The sequence below is a fragment of the Sus scrofa genome, chromosome 4 (assembly GCF_054392235.1).
Source record: "Sus scrofa isolate SSC_HxYL_T2T_F1_AM1 chromosome 4, Sscrofa_HxYL_maternal_Yorkshire_Landrace_v2.0, whole genome shotgun sequence".
Classification (NCBI taxonomy): Eukaryota; Metazoa; Chordata; class Mammalia; order Artiodactyla; family Suidae; genus Sus; species Sus scrofa.
The window spans coordinates 128,979,974-128,998,749 of record NC_139386.1 but is presented as its reverse complement, the minus strand read 5'-3'; the positions used below and the strand labels follow the sequence as shown (position 1 = coordinate 128,998,749).

General features: G+C 49.3%; 1 protein-coding gene across 17 annotated transcripts in view; it reads right to left on the bottom strand.

The window, feature by feature from the left end:
- Positions 1-998: 998 nt before the first annotated feature.
- Positions 999-18,776, bottom strand: part of BCAR3 (BCAR3 adaptor protein, NSP family member) — a 246,554-nt gene continuing 228,776 nt past the window's right edge. For 12 of the 17 annotated variants that reach the window (XM_085023986.1, XM_085023987.1, XM_003125890.7 and 9 more), the window contains 5 exons: positions 15,399-15,514; positions 11,531-11,702; positions 8,688-8,799; positions 2,900-3,112; positions 999-1,615 (listed from right to left, as the gene is read on the bottom strand). In XM_085023986.1, the coding sequence (XP_084880112.1) occupies positions 1,437-1,615; positions 2,900-3,112; positions 8,688-8,799; positions 11,531-11,702; positions 15,399-15,514 (792 nt within the window). In that variant the 3' untranslated portion in view covers positions 999-1,436. Of the gene's footprint in view, positions 1,616-2,899; positions 3,113-8,687; positions 9,813-11,530; positions 11,703-15,398; positions 18,719-18,776 lie in introns of all 17 variants that reach the window. The other 5 variants (XR_014844765.1, XR_014844768.1, XR_014844766.1 and 2 more) reach the window with 2 other exon arrangements.

Sequence of the window (18,776 nt, the reverse complement as noted above, 5' to 3'; positions counted from 1 at the left end):
TTCAGCAAATGAAAAAAGTGATGGCTCCTGTTAAAAACGGGGAGAAGGGCTTCATGATTCTAGGCCCTATTAATGATAATATAGTGTCCCAGGATTTGAAACTGTCATTTCCATTGTATTCAATAGATGACAATGTACTTGGTTCCAGGAGGCCTCTTTAAGATGGCCTATGATAGGATGGTGGTGAAATTATCTGGAGCCAATAAATCACCTTTCAAAGGCTATTTAACATCACGGAGAAATTTTTGCAACTTATTTGAGAAAAGCTGGATATGAAACTATTCTCTATGGTCCCCAAATTATTTAGACAATAGGAATAAAAACCAAATTGCTATGTATAGTTGGTGGCAGAGTGATAGAAGTTTATTAAAGTCTTGTAATTCAAATTTTCTACAACAGAAAAAAATTGAGGTGGATACTGGTGAACGAGAAGTCAAAACCTAGAAAACAAACTTAGAAAACGCATTCTTATCAGCTAGAAGAAAAAAGTCAATTATTTAGAAATATGTGAAATAATGTTATGAACTGTACTAGCATATGCTACTCTTTGTTTTTCTAGGGCCGCACCTGTGGCATATGGAGGTTCCCAGACTAGGGGTCAAATTGGAGCTGCAGCTGCCGGCCTACACCACAGCCGCAGCCGTGCTGGATCCGAGCTGCATCTGCGACCTATACCATAGCTTGTGGCAACACTGGATCCTTAACCCACTGAGCGAGTCCAGGGCTCGAACCCATATCCTCACGGACACTATTTCAGGTTGTTAACCTGCCGAGCCACAGCGGGAACTCCTGGTGCTCACTTGGCACCAGGTGCTCTAAACGCGTATCACTATTCGCTCTGCCCCTGAAGCCAGAAACCTTCAATTTTCCAGGCCACTGTCCCTGATTTTGGCTTACCATCAGGACCGAGTGGCAAAGGAAGTGGCAAAGGGAAGGCGGGAGGTAGAATTATTGTCTTGCAATGAATTGTTTAATATTAAAGAGACCGGATACAGTTGTTCACAAAAAGATATATTTGCATATGACTATGTACATTTTTCATATTTAAAGAATATCATACAACTGATACCTTCTGAAATGTTTCATGCTTTTAAAACTCTTCTATTTACACTTAGCTGACATGGCAATAAAACGAAAATGGTGAAATACCTCAGTAACGGGGAGCAACCAGCCAGCAGAGCTGGGTCTTAGATTTGCTGATCACAACATTAGCAATAGTTACTTTAATAAATTATCATTCATTTTAAAATCAGTAGTAATTTTAAACAATTCATAAATAAGTGTGCTCTGTGCAATTTACATGTTTAATATCCTGTGGATACTAAAAGCTTGTATATTGTCAGATTCGCACATGATTACTTCATCAAATGATAAGCTTTCCCAAAGGAGAAACTGGAGAAGCTTGACATTCGATCCTAACGTTCTCTGGCGTGTTATCAAAGCTCTGCCTGCTTCATAGGAGGAGGTTCCAGTTTACGTGAGAGGGCAGTTAAAATCTGGTTGAATTTCTCGTATCTCTCCGTCTGATTGACCTGCGCCCCTTTGCTGCCCCAGAGCAATCGCATTTGGAATTCGGTCTTGAAGATTTCACTCATTTCTTCATCTGGTTGAAAACCTAATCAAAACAAGACAAAAACTTCGGTTCTGCCTGAAACACAGTGTTGAAAATAGACTGAACTTTCGAGTTGAAAGGAGGATTAAAACGAACCTCTCTCCGAACTTCGAAAGGATCTACTCTACACGGGGCAGGGCAGGGCCTCCCCAAGGACTCAGCGCCTTCGGAGAAGGGTAACAGGTGAACTCACTGGGACGTGATAGAATAAAATTTTGCATCACAAGCCACTCTGGGTTGTAGTGTGATGAGGAGCATTCAAAGGACCTTTTGTTTAAAAAAACCAACAGCTGTATTGATGTATAATTTGCTTGTCATGATTCACCCCTTTTAGCTGCAGAGTTGCACAACCAGCACGACCTGCCATCACCCTCAAAAATCCCCCAGAACCTCTTTCCAGTCAGCCAACCACGAAGCTGCTTTCTGTCGCTATTGTCTTGCCTTTTCTAGAAATGGGATGTAAACGGAATTCCGTAACATGGCCTCGCCTGCCCCATCTGGGTCTGAACCTTGTGGCTCCAACCGTGGGGCCCTTGGAGAGTGTTAGAATTCTAGAGGGAGCTGGAGAAAAGAGTCATCCCTGACCTCGGCATGGGTAAAGCCCTGGTTCTTGCACTTGCTTCCTAGGTGGTCTTTTTGCCTCAAAGCTTCAGCCCTCCACCCTTCCTCCCCACAGTCGCCAGAGTTAAAACGTCGATCTGACCATGGGACGACAGCATCCCATGTTTCAAACCTTCCCACGGGCTCCTCCTCAGCCGCCGGCCCCCACGACAGCTCTGCCCATCTGTCTCCAGCGCCCCCTTAGCCTGGGTGGCCGCTCCTTACGACGCCTTTTACACTAATCCAAAGCCAAGTACTGGGGTTCATGCTTTCCCCCCAGCTCCCTCGGGGCCTTTGCTTATGCTGGACCCTCTGGTGCCAAGAGCAGGGGAGCTTCCTTCCCAGACAAGTCAGACTCCATCTCCTCATGTGGGTCCAGCTTTTCTGATGGTGATGCTTTAGAGGTACTCGCGGTAGACAGGCTGACCAATTCTTTCTGGACCCCTTCTGTCTGTTTATACCCCAGACACAACAGAATACGTAGAAGGAAGGGAGAAACAGATCCCCAAGTCACAGAGGCATTAAGAGAGTGAAGAGTAGGTCATGCTCAGTCATACAGGAAATGGAGTTCCCGCGCCTTCATCTCCCCCATTGGTCTTTTTCTAGCTGAGAGCACCCATGCTCTTTCATTCCCTCTTTCCAGTTACTGGGCACAGCAGACAGCACTCGACCAGAAGCAGCTCTCACCTGCCAAGTTCCTCTCGGCGTTGGTCCGGTAACTGTCGGCAGCTTCAGCCATGAGTCGGGCCGTTGCCAAGTGGTTCAGCAGAATCTCACAGCTTTCGTCGTTTTTTTCCCACATGTCAGTTCCTTCAAAAGTGACAGCCTCACGCTCCATTAAGGTAACGAGGGGCATCAGCAGTGGGACTGATATACTGTTCGGGGGAACACACGTAGACTCTGAAAAACAAGGGGTCAAGTGCTTCACCTCGAATTCTTTTTTCAAGTTGAGGGCAGAGAGTTCCAGCTGAAGAAGGCAACGTAGGAGGATCCTGGGCTCACCTCCTTCTGCAGACACACTGATTCTGCAGCTAAATATGGAACAGCGGCCTCTGGAAAAACCTGAACACTGTCTGGATACCTCCTATGCAGTGGGCATGAGAGAAGGCCCACATCAGAGCAGGCAGGAGCAGCTCAGATGCAATCTCACCACAAGCCCCACCTCTAGCGCAGGGGCCCACAATAGGGAACTCAAGAGCTGGAGCTTCTTCAGGAGCGAAGGGCTTGAACCCCACATGGGACACCCCAATTTTTAAGACTAGATTCTCAGAGGTAAACCCCCAGAACATCTAACTGAAAACCAACAATGTGAACTGGGACTCACCTGCCCCAGGGTTCAGTGCAGAGTCAGCCAGTTGAGAGGGGCCTGGGCATTATGCAAATGAGGCTCATTAGCTAATCTTTAAGCTTTGGCCTAAGGGGCAGGCTTCTGGCCTGGTGTACAGCTAGGGGCCTCAGAGGCCCTCTCAGCAAATGGAGGCTGATGGCCGAGGCGGTCTTTGTACTCTCCCTCTGCCTTGCTCCAGCTCACTGGTGTCTCCCTGAAAGCAGCTCACACCCTTGTCTGGCATCCAGTTTTCCGGCTGCCTCCAGAGGACACCTCTACACTGCTTAGCTCTGATGGCCAGCGGGGCTTATGCCCCAGGGTCTCATAAGACTATAACCTGTGTAACGCCACAAGATAAGACAGTTATGGGCCAATATCCCTAATAAACACAGATCCAAAAATCCTGAACAAAATATTAGCAAACTGATTTCAACAATGTATTTATAAAGATCATACACCGTGACCAAGTGAGATTTATTCCAAGGATGCAAGGAGGGTTCAACATTCAGAAACCGATATGAGGAGTTCCTGTTGTAGATCAGAGGGTTAAGGACCCAGTGTTGTCTCTGACGATATGGGTTTGATCCCTGGCCTTGCTCAGTGGGTTAAGGATCCGGCATTGGTGCAAGCTACAGCGTAGGTCACAGATGTGGCTTGGATCTGGTGTTGCCACGGCTGTGGTCTATGGTGTAGGCCTCAGCTCCAATTTGACCCCTAGCCTGTGAACTTACATATGTCACAGGTGTGGCCATCAGAAAAAAAAAAATTTCAACAACCATTTATAATAAGAACTCTCAACAAAGTAGGTACAGAGGGAATGTATAACATAACCAAAGCCATATCTAACAAGCCCATAGCTGACATGACACTCGATGATGAAAAGCTAAAACTCTTCTTTCTAAGATCAGGAATAAACGGATGCCTATTCACCACTTCTGTTCAACATAGCAATGAAAGTCCTAACCAGAGCAATTAGGCAAGAAAAAGAAAGAAAACCCATCCACACTGGAAAGGAAAAAGTAAAACTGTTACTATTTACAGGTGACATGATATTATACATGGAAAATGCTCAAGACTTCCATGAAAAACTGTTAAAACTAATAAACAAATTCAGTAAAGTTGCAAGATACAGAATAAACATATAAAAACCTGCTCCATTTCTATACACTAGTAACAAACTATCAGAAAGAAATTAAGACAATAATTCCATTTATAATTGCATCAAAAAGAATAAAATACCTAGGAATAAATTTAACCAAGGAGATGAAACACCTGTATATTGAAAACTCTAAGATACTGATGAAAGAAACTGACGAAGACACAAGTAAATGGAAAGATATTCTGTGCTCATGGAATGGAAGAATTCATATTGTTAAATGTCCGTATTACCCAAGGCAATCTGCTGACCAAACGCAATCCTTATAAAATTCCAATAGCATTTTTCACAAAAATAAAGCAATCCTAAAATTGATGTGGAAACACAAAAGATCCTGGATAGCTAAAGCAATCTTGAGGAAAAAAAAAAAAAAAGACCAAAGCTAGAAGCATCATAATCCTTGACTCTAAACTATATAACAAAGCTATAGTAATTAAAACATCATGGAACTAGCATAAAAACAGGCCCATGTATCAGGGAAACAGAAGAGGGAGCCCTGAAACAAAACCACACACATACGGCCAATTAATTTGTGACAAAGTGGCCAAGAATATACAAAAGAACAGTCTTTCCAATAAATGGTGCTGGGGAAACTGGGCAGCTACATGCTAAAGAATGAAACTGAACCACTATCTTACACCATACACAGAAATCAACTCTACATAGATTAAAAACAAGTTTAAGACCCGAAATCATAAAATTCCTAGAGAAAAACATGGGCAGTAAGCTATTTGACTTGGGTCCTGGTACAATTTATATTTTTGAATTTGACCCCAAAAGCAAAAATAAACATGTGCACAAAACTAAAAAGCTTCTCAACAGCAAAGGAAACCATCAAAAAATGAAAAGGCCACCTGCTGAATGGGAGAAAATATTTTCTAATCATGTATCTCATAAGGGGTTAATTATATAAAGAACTCACAGGAGTTCCCATCATTGCTCAGTGGTTAATGAACCCAACTAGGAACCATGAGGTTGTGGGTTCGATCCCTGGCCTCACTTAGTGGGTTAAGGATCCGGCATTGCCGTGAGCTGTGGTGCAGGTCACAGGTGCAGCTTGGATCCCATGTTGCTGTGGCTGTGATGTAGGCTGGTGGCTACAGCTCCAATTTGACCCCTAGCCTGGGAACCTCCATATGGGCATGGGTTCGGCCCTAAAAAGCAGAAATGAATAAATAAATAGACAACCAAACCCAAAATGTCTTAAAGACTTAAATATAAGACATTAAAATTCCTAGAAGAGAACACAAAACATTCTCTGACATAAATCACAGCAATGTTTTCTTAGGTCAGTCTCCCAAAGCAATAGAAATAAAAACAAAAATAAACAAATGGGACCTAATCAAACTTACAAACTTTTGCACAGCAAAGGGAACCATAAACAAAATGAAAGAACAACCTATGGGCTGGGAGAAAACATTTCAAATGATGTGATTGACAAGGACTTAATTTCCAAAATATATAAACACATACGGATGTCCAAATTTAAAATACTCAACATCACGAATTATTAGGGAAATGTTAATCAAAACTAAATGAGGTGTCACCTCACACTGGTCAGAATGACCATCATTAAATTGTCCACAAACAATAAATACTGGAGATGGTGTGGGGAAAAGGAACCCTCCTGCACTGTTGGTGGGAATGTAAACTGGCATAGCCACTATGGAAAGCAGGATAAAGATTCCTTAAAAAACTAAAAACAGAGTTACCATATGAACCTGCAATCCTACTCCTGGGCAGATATCTGGAGAAAACTCTAGTTTGAAAAGATAACCTGCACCCCAATGTTCATAGCAGCACTGTTTACAATAGCCAAGATATATAAGCCATCTAAATGTCCACTGACAGATAAACGGATAAAGAAGATGTGGGGTGTGTGTGTGGTGGTGGAATATTACTTAGCCATTAAAAAGAATCAAATAATGCTGTTTGCAGCAATATGGATAGATCTAGAGATTATCACAGTAAGTCAGAGAAAGACAAATATCATTTATATGTGGAATCTAAAGTATGATACAAATGGACTTATTTACAAAACAGAAACCAACTCCCAACATATAAAAACAAAGGCGGAAAGTAGGGGAGGGATAAAATAGGAGTTTGGTAATAGTAGATGCAAACTACTATGTATAAAATCGATAAGCAACAAGGTCCTACTGTATAGCACAAGGAACGATATTCAATATTTTGTAATAACCTATAAGGAAAATGAATATGAAAAAAGAATACATATATGTATAACTGAACCACCTTACTGTAACCAGAATCTAACACATTATAAATCAACTACACTTCAATTTAAAAAATGCGGCATGTGCATATACATATATATACACACATATATACCTACATACACACATATATACATAGATACGTAATTCAGCCATTAAAAAAGAAGGCTGCCATTTTGACACCACAAATGAAACTTCAAGGCATTATGCTAAGTGAAATAAGTCAGACAGAAAAAGATACCTATCGTATGAGCTCACTTACATGTGGAATCTAAGAAAAACAAAAACAAAAACCAATGATAAAGACACCCCTTGAACTCATGGATCTAGAGACTAGATTGGTGGTTGTCTGAGACGGGCAGAGGCAGAAGTGAAATGGGTGAAGGGAATCACAAGGTGCAAACCTCCAGTTTTAAAGTTAGCTGGTTCTGGGGGTGTGATATACAGCATGGCGACTACACTTAATACTGTCTTGCATGTTTGCACCTAGCAGGATGGATGTTGAAAGCTCCTATCATGAGAAGAGCTTTCAACACGAGGGAAAAAGAACTATGTTTGGTGGTGGATGTTAACTGGACTTATTGTGATCATTTTGCAACAAATAAATATCAAATCCTTATACACCTGAAACTAAAATCAGGTTATGTCAATTATACCTCACCGTATGAAGTTAAGCACAGAATGAGGTGACTGGTAGCCCACGTCTTGTTTTAGCAACTGCAAACCTACAAGTCATGCTGTCATCTGATGAAAGCCTTGTATGACCCATCAAAAATCCTGCAGATCTACCGATGGCCAACAAGCACGTGAAAAAATGTGCAACATCCCCGATTATTAGAGAAATGCAAATCAAAACTACCATGAGATACCACCTCACACCAGTCAGAATGGCCATCATTAATAAGTCCACAAATAACAAATGCTGGAGGGGGTGTGGAGAAAAGGGAACCCTCCTGCACTATTGGGAATGTAAGCTGGTACAGCCATTATGGAGATCAGTATGGAGATATAGAAATCTATACATAGAACTACCATATGACCCAGCAATCCCACTCTTGGGCATATATCCAGACAAAACTTTCCTTAAAAAAGACACATGCACCCACATGTTCATTGCAGCTCTATTCACAAGAGCCAAGAGATGGAAACAACCCAAATGTCCATTAACAGATGACTGGACTAGGAAGATGTGGTATATATACACAATGGAATACTACTCAGCCATAAAAAAGAATGAAATAATGCCATTTGCAGCAACATGGATGGAACTATACTTTCATCCTGAGTGAAATAAGTCAGAAAGAGAAAGACAAATACCATATGATATCACTCATATCTGGTATCTAATATACCACGCAAATGAACCTTTCCACAGAAAAGAAAATCATGGACTTGGAGAACAGACTTGTGGTTGCCTGGAGGGAGGGGGAAGGAGGGGGAGGGATTGGGAGCTTGAAGTTAACGGATGCAAACTGTTGCCCTTGGAATGGATTTACAATGAGATCCTGCTGTGTAGCATGACAATGGGAGAAAAAATTATGTATACATGTATGTGTAACTGGGTCCCCATGCTGTACAGTGGGGAAAGAAAAAAAGCGTGCTGGGGAAATAACAATAAAAAATAAAGTAAAAAAAAAAAATCCTGCCAATTGCTTGGAGCTCCGTAACATGCCCCACTAAGTGCTTTGATCAAACCAGACCAGAGGTGACACTGCTAGGGCAGCCACCCAGGCCCGCTTGTACTGACGCCGAGCTCACCTCTGCCTTCGTGCAGGATTTTGCTAAAAGGCTTCAGCTGTTTCTCGTAGAGGATGGCGGTTTGGGTGTACTGGTGCCTCAGGGCCGTCCACGTTTTTTCTAGCCTCGTGATCTGTAAGAAAGAAGGGGGTTGCCGTTTTTGGAAAAGGCTCTTTTTAAAATCACCCTTTTGCTTAAGTTTTGGAATGGGTCATAGATGTCCATGGTAAGAACTCAAAGCAGCTGAAAGGAGCGTACAGAAAAAAGCTAATCCCCAACCCCTCCGCACACCGAGTTGCCATAATGGCCCAACAGACCCACGCAGCTTTCCAAATAAATAAATGCATAGCATACCACACGTATTTTCCTGTTCCTTGTTTGGAAATTATTCCATGTAAGTACATACGAAACAGCACAGAACAACCTTGTCTTGTTAAACTTCTGCCTAATGGTCCATTTCGGGCATAAACTGTAATTTTAGTCTCCTATAGAAGAAGCTTTAAACATATTTTCCCCCTAAATTATCTCAAAGATATTACAGATGTGCACTGCTCTAAAAACATCTGGAGGATAACTTTTGAGAAGTAGAACTACTGGGTCAAAAAACACACGTATTTTAAATTTTGTTAGAGCCGCCAACTGCCGGGCATAGAGTTTACCTGGTGTGAGGACACAGGAACGTGGTGCACACAGCCTGTTAACGTGACTTGTAAGTAATAGCGTCGGAGACACGTGGAAAGGTGCCTAGAGCACGTGATGCCAACTACTCATCCCTTTTCATTTCTTTGGGAACAATTTCGTCAACACGAACATAGGCCACGGACTCTGGCTGCCCTTAGATGAAGGGTCCCCCACTCACAGCCTAAAACCAGCAAGCCCGTGTGTGACATTTTCTACATGAAACCGGGGGAGGGGAGGCACAGCTATTTAGGAAACGAGAGCCAACTCTGTCAGGTATTTGAGGAATTTCATTTCATCCTCGCAGTGCCCTGCGAGGCAGGGGTTTTGGCCTCATTACACTGGTCGGAAAACAGAAGAGATTAGGTAACTTGTTCAAGATTTCACAGCTGCTAAATGGCCGAGCTGAGGTTCATTGCCGTGGCCTCTGAGAGCGGAGGTGGGAACGGATCACCGTCAGCAGATTCCCTGGGAAGGAAAGGATGTGGCTGGTCTTCCTCTGGCCCCGCCGTCCTCTCGGGATCCCTTCTCCGCCCCCCCCCACTGTGCCGCCCTCTCCTGTCATGATCCCTCCCCCACCCCCCCTCCCCAAGCATCCGCCTTGCAGAAAGGAGCCCCTGTCTCAGCTACAGGCCCATCTGTCTCTGGATGCTCTCTCTCGGTACCAGAAGCTGAGCAGAGAAGGCAGCACATGTGGCTGCAGAACAGGGGCAGGTGGACCTGATGACACAGCATGACCTGACTCTCCTCCTGGGTTTTCCAGGGTCTGCCACCCCAACCCCCACCCCAAGCTCACCCCAGGGCCCTGAAGACCCTGGAGGACTCTGTCCCCTCCCTGCTGAAGGGCTCCAGAAGGGACGCGTCTGGTGTGGCTGCATGTTTAGGTGCTTTGGGGTACGTCCCCCGTTGCTGAGTCTGATGTCCTGGACAGCAACCACGTTCACACCACAAAACAGCCCCTCCGCTACTCTCGGAGGAAGCCCTGGGCTGGAGGGCCATGCACACAGCTAACCTGTGAGCTCAGCCTTCGGGATTATAGGTGGGTTTAGATAAGGGGAAATAAATGATGTAAATTAAAAACACCTGCACGAAAAAACCCCTCCTGTTAATATAGAAGTCTGCATATCCTGCAAATATGGCTGAACTCTTATTTCAAATATCGACCCTATAAAATTCCAGTGCATCTAAGGATTTTGAAAGCTCTTGGAATATTATAACTGGAGTCGACCCCTCTCAGAATTTCCTGGTGAAGGCATGAAGTTGTTCCACTTCTTGTTTGAAAGGTGACCTTGCTTTCAGGCAAGGCCGCTCTGCTCCTGACATGCCCTGACTCGTGAGACACGGCTGTGGCTGTCTTTGTGGGCGGATCTCCAGTAAGCACAGGCAGGGTTTCAGAGATAATCTCTGGCTCTGAAACAGCCAAGCTAAGTGGCCAGCGGGCTTGGTGTAACCGGCTGCAAGACGGGGCATGCGGGACTGTGACCGGGCACTTGCAGTGGTCCCAGCTCCGGGCCTTGGCACAGCAGAGATGGGAGTGCGGACTCAGAGCCGTCAAGGCCACGGGATGGCTCTCCTCCACGAGGGCCCTCCCATCAGAGACAGGCCTTCAGTTTTGACGCTCATCCTACAGACGGTCCGTCAGGGCAGGTAAATTCCAAGGGCCCAACCTCAGAAACTCTCTTGGGGGTTACATGGCAGATGGGCCGGGAGCCTGAATTCTCTAACAGGAGAGTCTGTTTCAGGTGACCGGAGGACCATACTTGGAGACAACCTACGGATTCTCGGGAATCAGCTCCCAACGCGTCCCCGTTTCCGAGTCACCATCCCACACTGCCCGTGACCGAGAGAGGAGACGACTTTCTCACACAACACACTTGGGCCGGACGCATCCTCCTAACTGGTGCTTCGGGAACACTGGCTGCTCTTGAGGGTGACTCTTGTTATTGCTCATCAAAGACAGAGTGGAGGCTGTCAGCGTGTGGCTGATGTTTTTAAAAACGGAGCCAGAACACCCAGGCCTCTGCTCTTGGGTGCCCCCCCATCAAAGCAGCTTTCGCTAAGATTCCTGTACCTTCCAGACGCACTCAAACAGGCTGGGATGTGCTGAGCACGGGCTTGCAGACCTCCCTGCAGAACACTGGGTGCCCGCAGGCCCGCGGGGCTGCCCCAAGCGAGTAGCAATTTACCTGCGGCATTTCCAAGGCCTTCATGACGGCCGAGAAGGCGTAGAGGTCCCCCATGGAGTCTTTCAGCTCCACCGCCACCTGGATGACCCTGTGGAGGGTGGCCGCTCTGTCCTCCAAAGTGCCCGTGCAGCCCAGGATGTCCACTGCGATGCCGATGGCCATCGTGTTGTGCCTGGGAGGGAGGAGATCACGGTCAGGCCCAGGCCAGAGGGACGAGGGGGAAACGGAGCCAGACTGCCGTTCACCCTTTGCTGCTGTCGCCCCGAGACGTGCTGGCAGCCCAGACGATTTGGTTGCCAACTTCAACAGAGAGGCCACAGCCACCAGGCTGATGCAGCAGGGCCGGGCGAGGCCTCAGAGGGTGTCCTGAGTGGCATGACAAGGAACAGGCGAACCAGGATGGGGCACGCTCCACCCTGGTCCAGGGGTGGCCCTGTTGGGGTGAAGCTGCTCAGAAGTGCGTGCGGCTCCTTGCACCTTGAACCGTGTGAGGTCCAGGGCGACCCCAGGTCCCCAGCACACTGTGGGAGCCCTTCCCGGGGGGAGCCCCGGGCCACCTCCCCCCAGCCTCCTGGACGGGGATGGAAGGGACAGAGACTATGCTGGATCCAGGAAGACGATACGGGTGTCAGAACAAAGGGAGGAATGGGGAGCTAAGAATAGAGTGTCTGGGGGTCAAGAGGCCAGAGAATAAATGGAGACGCGGACAAAGGCGGGCCAGTGGACGGGCGGGATTGCCCTGCAAGGCCAGGCCCTAAGAAAATTGAAAACTTGTGTCTGCCAACAATCCTCCCTTTTCTTGGCCCGAGCTGCACAGGTCAACCTCGCAGGCCCAGAGCAGGAAGCAGAGGAGCCCTTTCTCTATGGACAATGGGGCCGATGTGAACGGGGTCGCAGCGCCGTCTCCTTCCTGGTGGCAGGGGCACAGCCTGTAGGCTGCCTCTCCTTCCTGCCACCATCCAGGGTCGAGGGTTCCTGCCTGGGGCCAGAACCGCCTCAGGTAAACAAATTCCAGGTTGCGGTTGGAGTGTTGGAGGCGAAGCTGCAAGACTGCTGTGGCTGCTCCAGTGCAACTTGCTTTCAAACTCGGGCCACCTGGTTGTGAAAGTTCATGGCTCAGGACGTTCCTCCAAGGAGCTGCTCCTCTCCGGCCCAGGCGTGCTGGCCTGTTGCTGTTCTGGAGCAGAGGCCTGATTCCTCCCGCGTGAGCACCGCTAGGGTCTCTCGCGACTATTGCATCCCAGTGGGCTCTGCTGTCTCTCTTTGCACGTGTGTGTCCAGAGGGTGCTTCTGGAGGTGGGACCTCAGGCTGTTACCTGACGGCCCCCCTCCCCATCTCCAAAACGGGGACAAGGTTGTTGTGAGAAGGTCCGTGTGTGTGTGTGTGTGTGTGTGTGTGTGTGTGTGTGTGTGTGTGTGTCTGAAGGTCATCACAGCCCCAGCGCCGCAACGCGGAACAAGCCATTGTTCCCGAACCATCTGTGTGGCCCTCTGTCCCTCTCTACCCTGGTCCCTTTTGCCTGTTTCCTCCTTCTCTCTCTCCTTTTCCTAATTTCTCGTCTTTCTGAAGTAATTAATGGATCCTAACATAGACTAAAAGTGTATTCTTATCATCCATCTGCTCTGCTTTCTGAGTTTTGTTGCCCGTTTGCCGGGTTAAGGTTGCGTGGAACATTTTAGATGTTTCTTTTAGCCAATAGTCAACCAACTTCCCAGGTCCCTTCAACTGATTCTTTACCCAGTGGTTTTTCTTCCTGTGTCTTAATGGCCCTTCGTAAAAAACAAGTTCTCTACTTAAGACCTGGCGCCACATCAGCGATTAACTCGGTGGTGTCATCCTCGCATTCGGCAAACGTTTGCCTGGAAGCTGCTGCGCACACGGCGGAGGGAGAACAGCCCAGCGCCGTGGGTCCGCAGCAGAAGCTCCTGAGGTTGGCGGGAGACGCTGAGGGAAGGACATTCCAGGCGTAGACTGGGAATAGGTGAGGGTGAGTTTAAAAGCAAGGGTGGTTTGTGTCTGATGCTCCAGGACGATCGCCTTGACCTTCATTTAGCAAACACGTGGTAAAGAGGGAAACTCCGCCCCCGCCCGCACAGGGAGGTCCCATCGGTCAGCCCTGGATGGGAAGCCCAGGAGCCAGAGCCCAGGCAGGCGGCAATCAGAGACCACAGCGAGGTCAGGAAAGGGCCCAGAGAGAAGCCCCAGGCCTGCTGACCTCAGCCCGCGCCCAGAAGGCGTGTCCCACACACCTAATGGCACCGATGAATCCAGGGAGATTTCCGGCTGAAATGGATCTCACGTGCAAGAAGAGTTACTCAGAAGTCGGACCTACAGCTGCCCAGAGCATTAACCAGCAGGGGGCCTGCAGAAAGTGGCAGGGCCACCGCCCACCCTCCTGCCTCCGGGAGTCCTCCATCTGCCTTGTGCATGTGTCCACGGATGCTCCGCGGCCAGGAAGCCACAGCAACCGCAGCACTGGATCCATTTTATCTGCTTCACTCTTGTCTTTTTGCTTTTTAGGGCCGCACCTGCAGCATATGGAAGTTCCCTCCAAATCGAAGCTGCAGAGGCGTGACACCAGGTCACAGCAACGCGGGATCCAAGCGGCGGCTGTGACCTACACCACAGCCACAGCAACGCTGGATCCTTAACCCACTGAGCGGGGCCAGGGATCAAACCTGCATCCTCATGGATACGAGTCAGGCTCCTTGCTGCTGAGCCCCAACAGGAACTCCTTTAGCTGCTTTGTGGTCAGGTAACCTTGGACACAGCTGCTGTGCACCCTCCCGGGGAGCCGGGGGTTGGGGGGGCGCTGTGTGAAATACCACGTTTACTTTCTAGGGCCTGACAGCTGCACCGCCCAGTAGCCATACTTAAACCCTAAGCATGAAATAAAACGGCTCGTCCTTCAGATCATTGCTGGTGGTCAGTAGCCACATGTGACAAGTGGCCACTGGAATGGACTTCAGCCACCGTGGAGTCGTAGTGCACAGCACCGTGAACCAGACCAGCATGGCAAGCTGGGGTGGGGCGGGGGGCCTGTGGGTTCCCCGGCCTCTAAAGCATCACTACCCTTTTCTCAAGACCTGCCAAGGCCCGGCTGTCCCTGAAAGACCATACGTGTGTCACGGCGACTGGGAAACTGGTTGCAAAACAGAAAACAAGATAGTCTTGCCGGAATCAGCTCCTTAAAAAAGTGTTCAAAAGGCCAACTTACTATGAAAATCTAGCCTAGTGCTTCTTTTCTTAAAAATGTGCCTTTGCTCCTCGTTTCTCATTTCTAAACATCCAGCCTTCACATGAGTGAGTTTTACTGGGCAGCTGGGTCCTGGCTTTTCCTGAGCAGAGGGCAGTGATGCTTCAGAGGCAGGGCCCCAAGTGCCATCACCGCTGACCTCTGATCCCCCCATTTGTCCATCCCTCAAGGAAAACCGTGTTGAGACTCTGTTCTTCCGACTTCCCCACAAACCCCCTCTGAGTTCCTAAAGCAGTGGTGAGCTCTGGAGACAAAGGGCTGCAGCTGAGGGAGGCAGCCCGGGGGTGGCACAGTGTCCGCGTTCTGCCCCCCACCACACTGCTCCCTCCCAGGCTGGCAGAAGCAGTGACCTGGGCTTCGGTCGATCTCTGCCTCCCCCACCAGCTCCTGAGCAGGGACGGGGACAGGTCGGGCCCCCTGACCCGCTCTGGGCTGTCTCTCTGAGCTTCTCCAGGAGTTCTCTGTCCAGGGCTTCTGGGAAAGGCCTTTCAGGCCTCACGCCCTCGAGTGAGATGGCCCCGGGGGGAGCCTGGCCTCGGCCCAGCCCCGACACCTGCTGCTCCAACCGCCTGGGAGTTGAAAGGGCCACTCCTGCAGAGCAACCTGCTCACCTTTCAATGATGTCCAGGCGCAGCTGGTGGCCGTACGGCAAGGTGACGAGCTCCAGCCCCGAGCTCACGCCCATGCTCTTCCTCATCTCCTCAGAGACGTCAAGTATCCTGGCCACCTGTCAAGGACACACGCTGAGAAGAACTGGACCAGGAAGGGGGCTCACGGCGAGAGCACACTTAGCACGTGGGAGGAAACGCCCTGAACGGGGCCGTGTGCACGCGCCTGACTTGCTGCTCGGCTTTTTGAGCAGCGGCATCTGAAAACAGAGTTTTCATCTGGAGTTTGGAGGGTTTGACGACACCTACTGGAGGAAGGCACTTAGGTTGGGCTGCAGAAGCTACAGATGGGGCGTTTCCGCCCAGCCCGAGGGCGGTATTGTTCCTGGAGCTTTTGTCTGACACAGGCCGGATCCTGCTGCGAGGCTTGCTGCCCGCAGCAGGGCTGTGTGTGCGGTGCAGCCCCATCCCCTGCGGTGGAAAAGCCGAGCTGCGGCCAAGGGCTGCCCTGCTGCGGGCTCTGCCGCTCACGATCTCCAGGATCTCCAGTAACGGCAGGGCTGGCTCCTACTACCCTTAAAGACGCCTCTCCTGGGCTCAGGAAATGCACTGTACATCCGGAAACCATTAGAAACGTGCACAGCGACTTGAAACCTGAGGTCTCAACCGCCCCTCGCCCCCCCCCCCCGCCCCAAGAGGCCTTCCTTAAAGGAAACCTTGGTTTGTCCCAGCAGCTCCCGCACCTCAGCGCCAGCGTGTGACCACAGCTTACTGGCATCGGCTATTGAGACCACTTACAGGTATCACCCGTGATCTCCAGATGCGACCACGGAGCCGGGGTGTCTCTGAGAGGGGCTGAGGACACTCACAGCGCCCTGAGCTACTTGTGCCTCCAGCAGGTGCAGCGGGTCTAACCCAGCCTGGACACCCAGGAGGCATGGGGCAATTCCTCTCCTTATCTCTCTGGGGGAGCTGTCCTCGACCATAATTGCCCCGTGCGTATGCACAGTTCAGATGTCTTCTCAACAGACCACAGAAAAGCCTCTGGAAGTTTAGCTGACATTGTTAACCTTAACTTCTGTGGCTGAGCCCAGGAACCACTCTCAGCCCTGGAGAGGGAGCCCTGGAGAGGCCGACTCCAGAACAGGATGCAGAACTCACACTCGGCTGTGTGGCCCACAGATTCTGCTTCCCTGACACCACTGTTAAGGCACCTTCCTCAAGGGCTTTGCCAAGATCAAATGACCTTAAAACCCCCAAAGCTATCTGAAAAGTCAAGTTTCAAATCACTGGCCCTGTGGAAGGGGGAAGAATTCCGGCCCAATCTCTGGAAAGAGATTTACGCCCTGACTGTGGCGAGGCAGCCCAGGTGCACACCCCAGCCCCCCGTGATCACACACCTCCTGCTTACTCGTTTAGACACCTGTCCGACAGAGGCTCCAACCCAACACACCCAGGGGCGTCCTCCAATCCACGCATGCTCTGCGTAATGAGAGTCCAAGGCCTGTCGCTGACACATTTTATTCTGGAAGCACAAGTATCCAGAGTGTTCCCTTCTCCACCAGAGAAACCTCCAGTCTGCTCTCCTTTGTGTAAACATGCAGTCCAGTCACTTTCCGGGGGTGTGACCAGGAAATGCCGACACCTGCCTGTCCCTAGGCTCAGCTCTGGGGCAAAGGGCTCCTGAGCTCAGTGCAGAGCCTGGATTAGGTCTCCTGGAAAAGCCCAGGGCCACGCAGCTCACAGGTGCAGAGGCGGGACAACACCTCTAGAGCATTGACTCTGAGCTGGGCAGTGACAGCGGTGCCCCATGATGAGCCATTCCAGCCACCCCCTGCTCTTCTCATGGGGGCCTGCAGGCAGGCGGGGGAGTGATCCCCCACCAGGAGGACAAAATGCAAACAGAGAAGCAGAACGAGGAGGTGGGCAGGCTGCCCAGTCCTTCATTTGAGAACAGACTTGGCTCTAGCTTCACGGCTGCCAGTGGGAAGATTCTAGACTGTCCTGCAAAGAGTGGTCAGGCGTCTTGCGTCCTCCGAGACTCCCACCAAGCCCACCTGAGGCCCCAGGGGAGAGGGAGTCACCCTCTGCTGAGAATTGGGATGTTCTGTGAACGCAGACTCCGCTCCCACAAGGAGCTTCCTCCCTGGAGAACCAGACGGGTTCCTGGCCGGTGAGTGTGGTTCTGCTCTCAGATCCAGGGCCCATCATGAACTTCCTACAACAGGACCTAAATCCTCTTCCTGCCCAAACAGGTTGAGCTTGCTTTACAATGCGGTAAGGTCTTGACAAGGCAAATGATCTGACCGCGTGGGCAGTGCCCAAGGATACCCAGCCAAACACGCGGGACAGCCCTGGTCCTGGCAGCCCCTCTACACTCACACGGACCACGACCCAGCCTCGGTCCTGTTTCAAGGAAGGGGTTTGTTCACCCCAGAGCAGCCAGTACCTGCTTAACATTCCCCGGAGGGGTTTGGGGAGGCCCCCTGTGCTGCTGTGAGCCTCGCCAACTGAGGGACTCTAGGGTGTGGGGGTGGAAAGTGCTCTGACTCCGCATTTCCTGCCATGATTCATGACCCAGGAAATTGAGTTAGGAAAACCCAGTTCCTCAACAAGCCCTGACCTTTGAAGCTAATTTTCTTTACTGAACTACAAGCCATGGCACTAAGGCCTTATCTGTTGCTCAAATGTAGGGATCCGCCTCTTGATACCGAGCACGCTGTAGCCTTAAACACCTGCTCTCTAGAAATCGCTCTCTCAAAAAAAAGCAGCAAAAGCCACCATGGCTAAAAGAAACGCTTCCTCTCCAAAGTGATGATGTAAGCATGGCTTTATGTGGTCCCTGGACAGATAATCATGAAATGCTCTTCAATCAAAGACAACAAGGGTTTGGAATGGCAGGTATGGCCTGTGCCAGCTCTGTGGTAAACACTTACATACGCATGCAATCATTTCCATGTCATCTGTTAACCAGGAGGATCACCAGGAACCTGGATTGAGTGTGATTTTTTTCTCTTTTTTAATCTGCACTGTATATGTTTTCTAAAATTGTATCTTACAATTGTATTTTATTATTTTTCTAAATTGAGCAAGCAAGTTTAAAAATGATCATCCTAGGAGTTCCTGTCATGGCTCAGTGGTTAACGAATCCGACTAGGAACCATGAGGTTGCAGGTTCAATCCCTGGCCTTGCTCAGTGGGTGAAGGATCCGGCGTTGCCGTGAGCTGTGGTGTAGGTTGCAGACGTGGCTCGGAGCCCACGTTGCTGTGGCTGTGGTGTAGACCAGTGACTACAGCTCCAATTAGACCCCTAACCTGGGAACCTCCATATGCCAAAGGTGCAGCCCTAGAAAAGGCAAAAAAAAAAAAAGTTCATCCTGG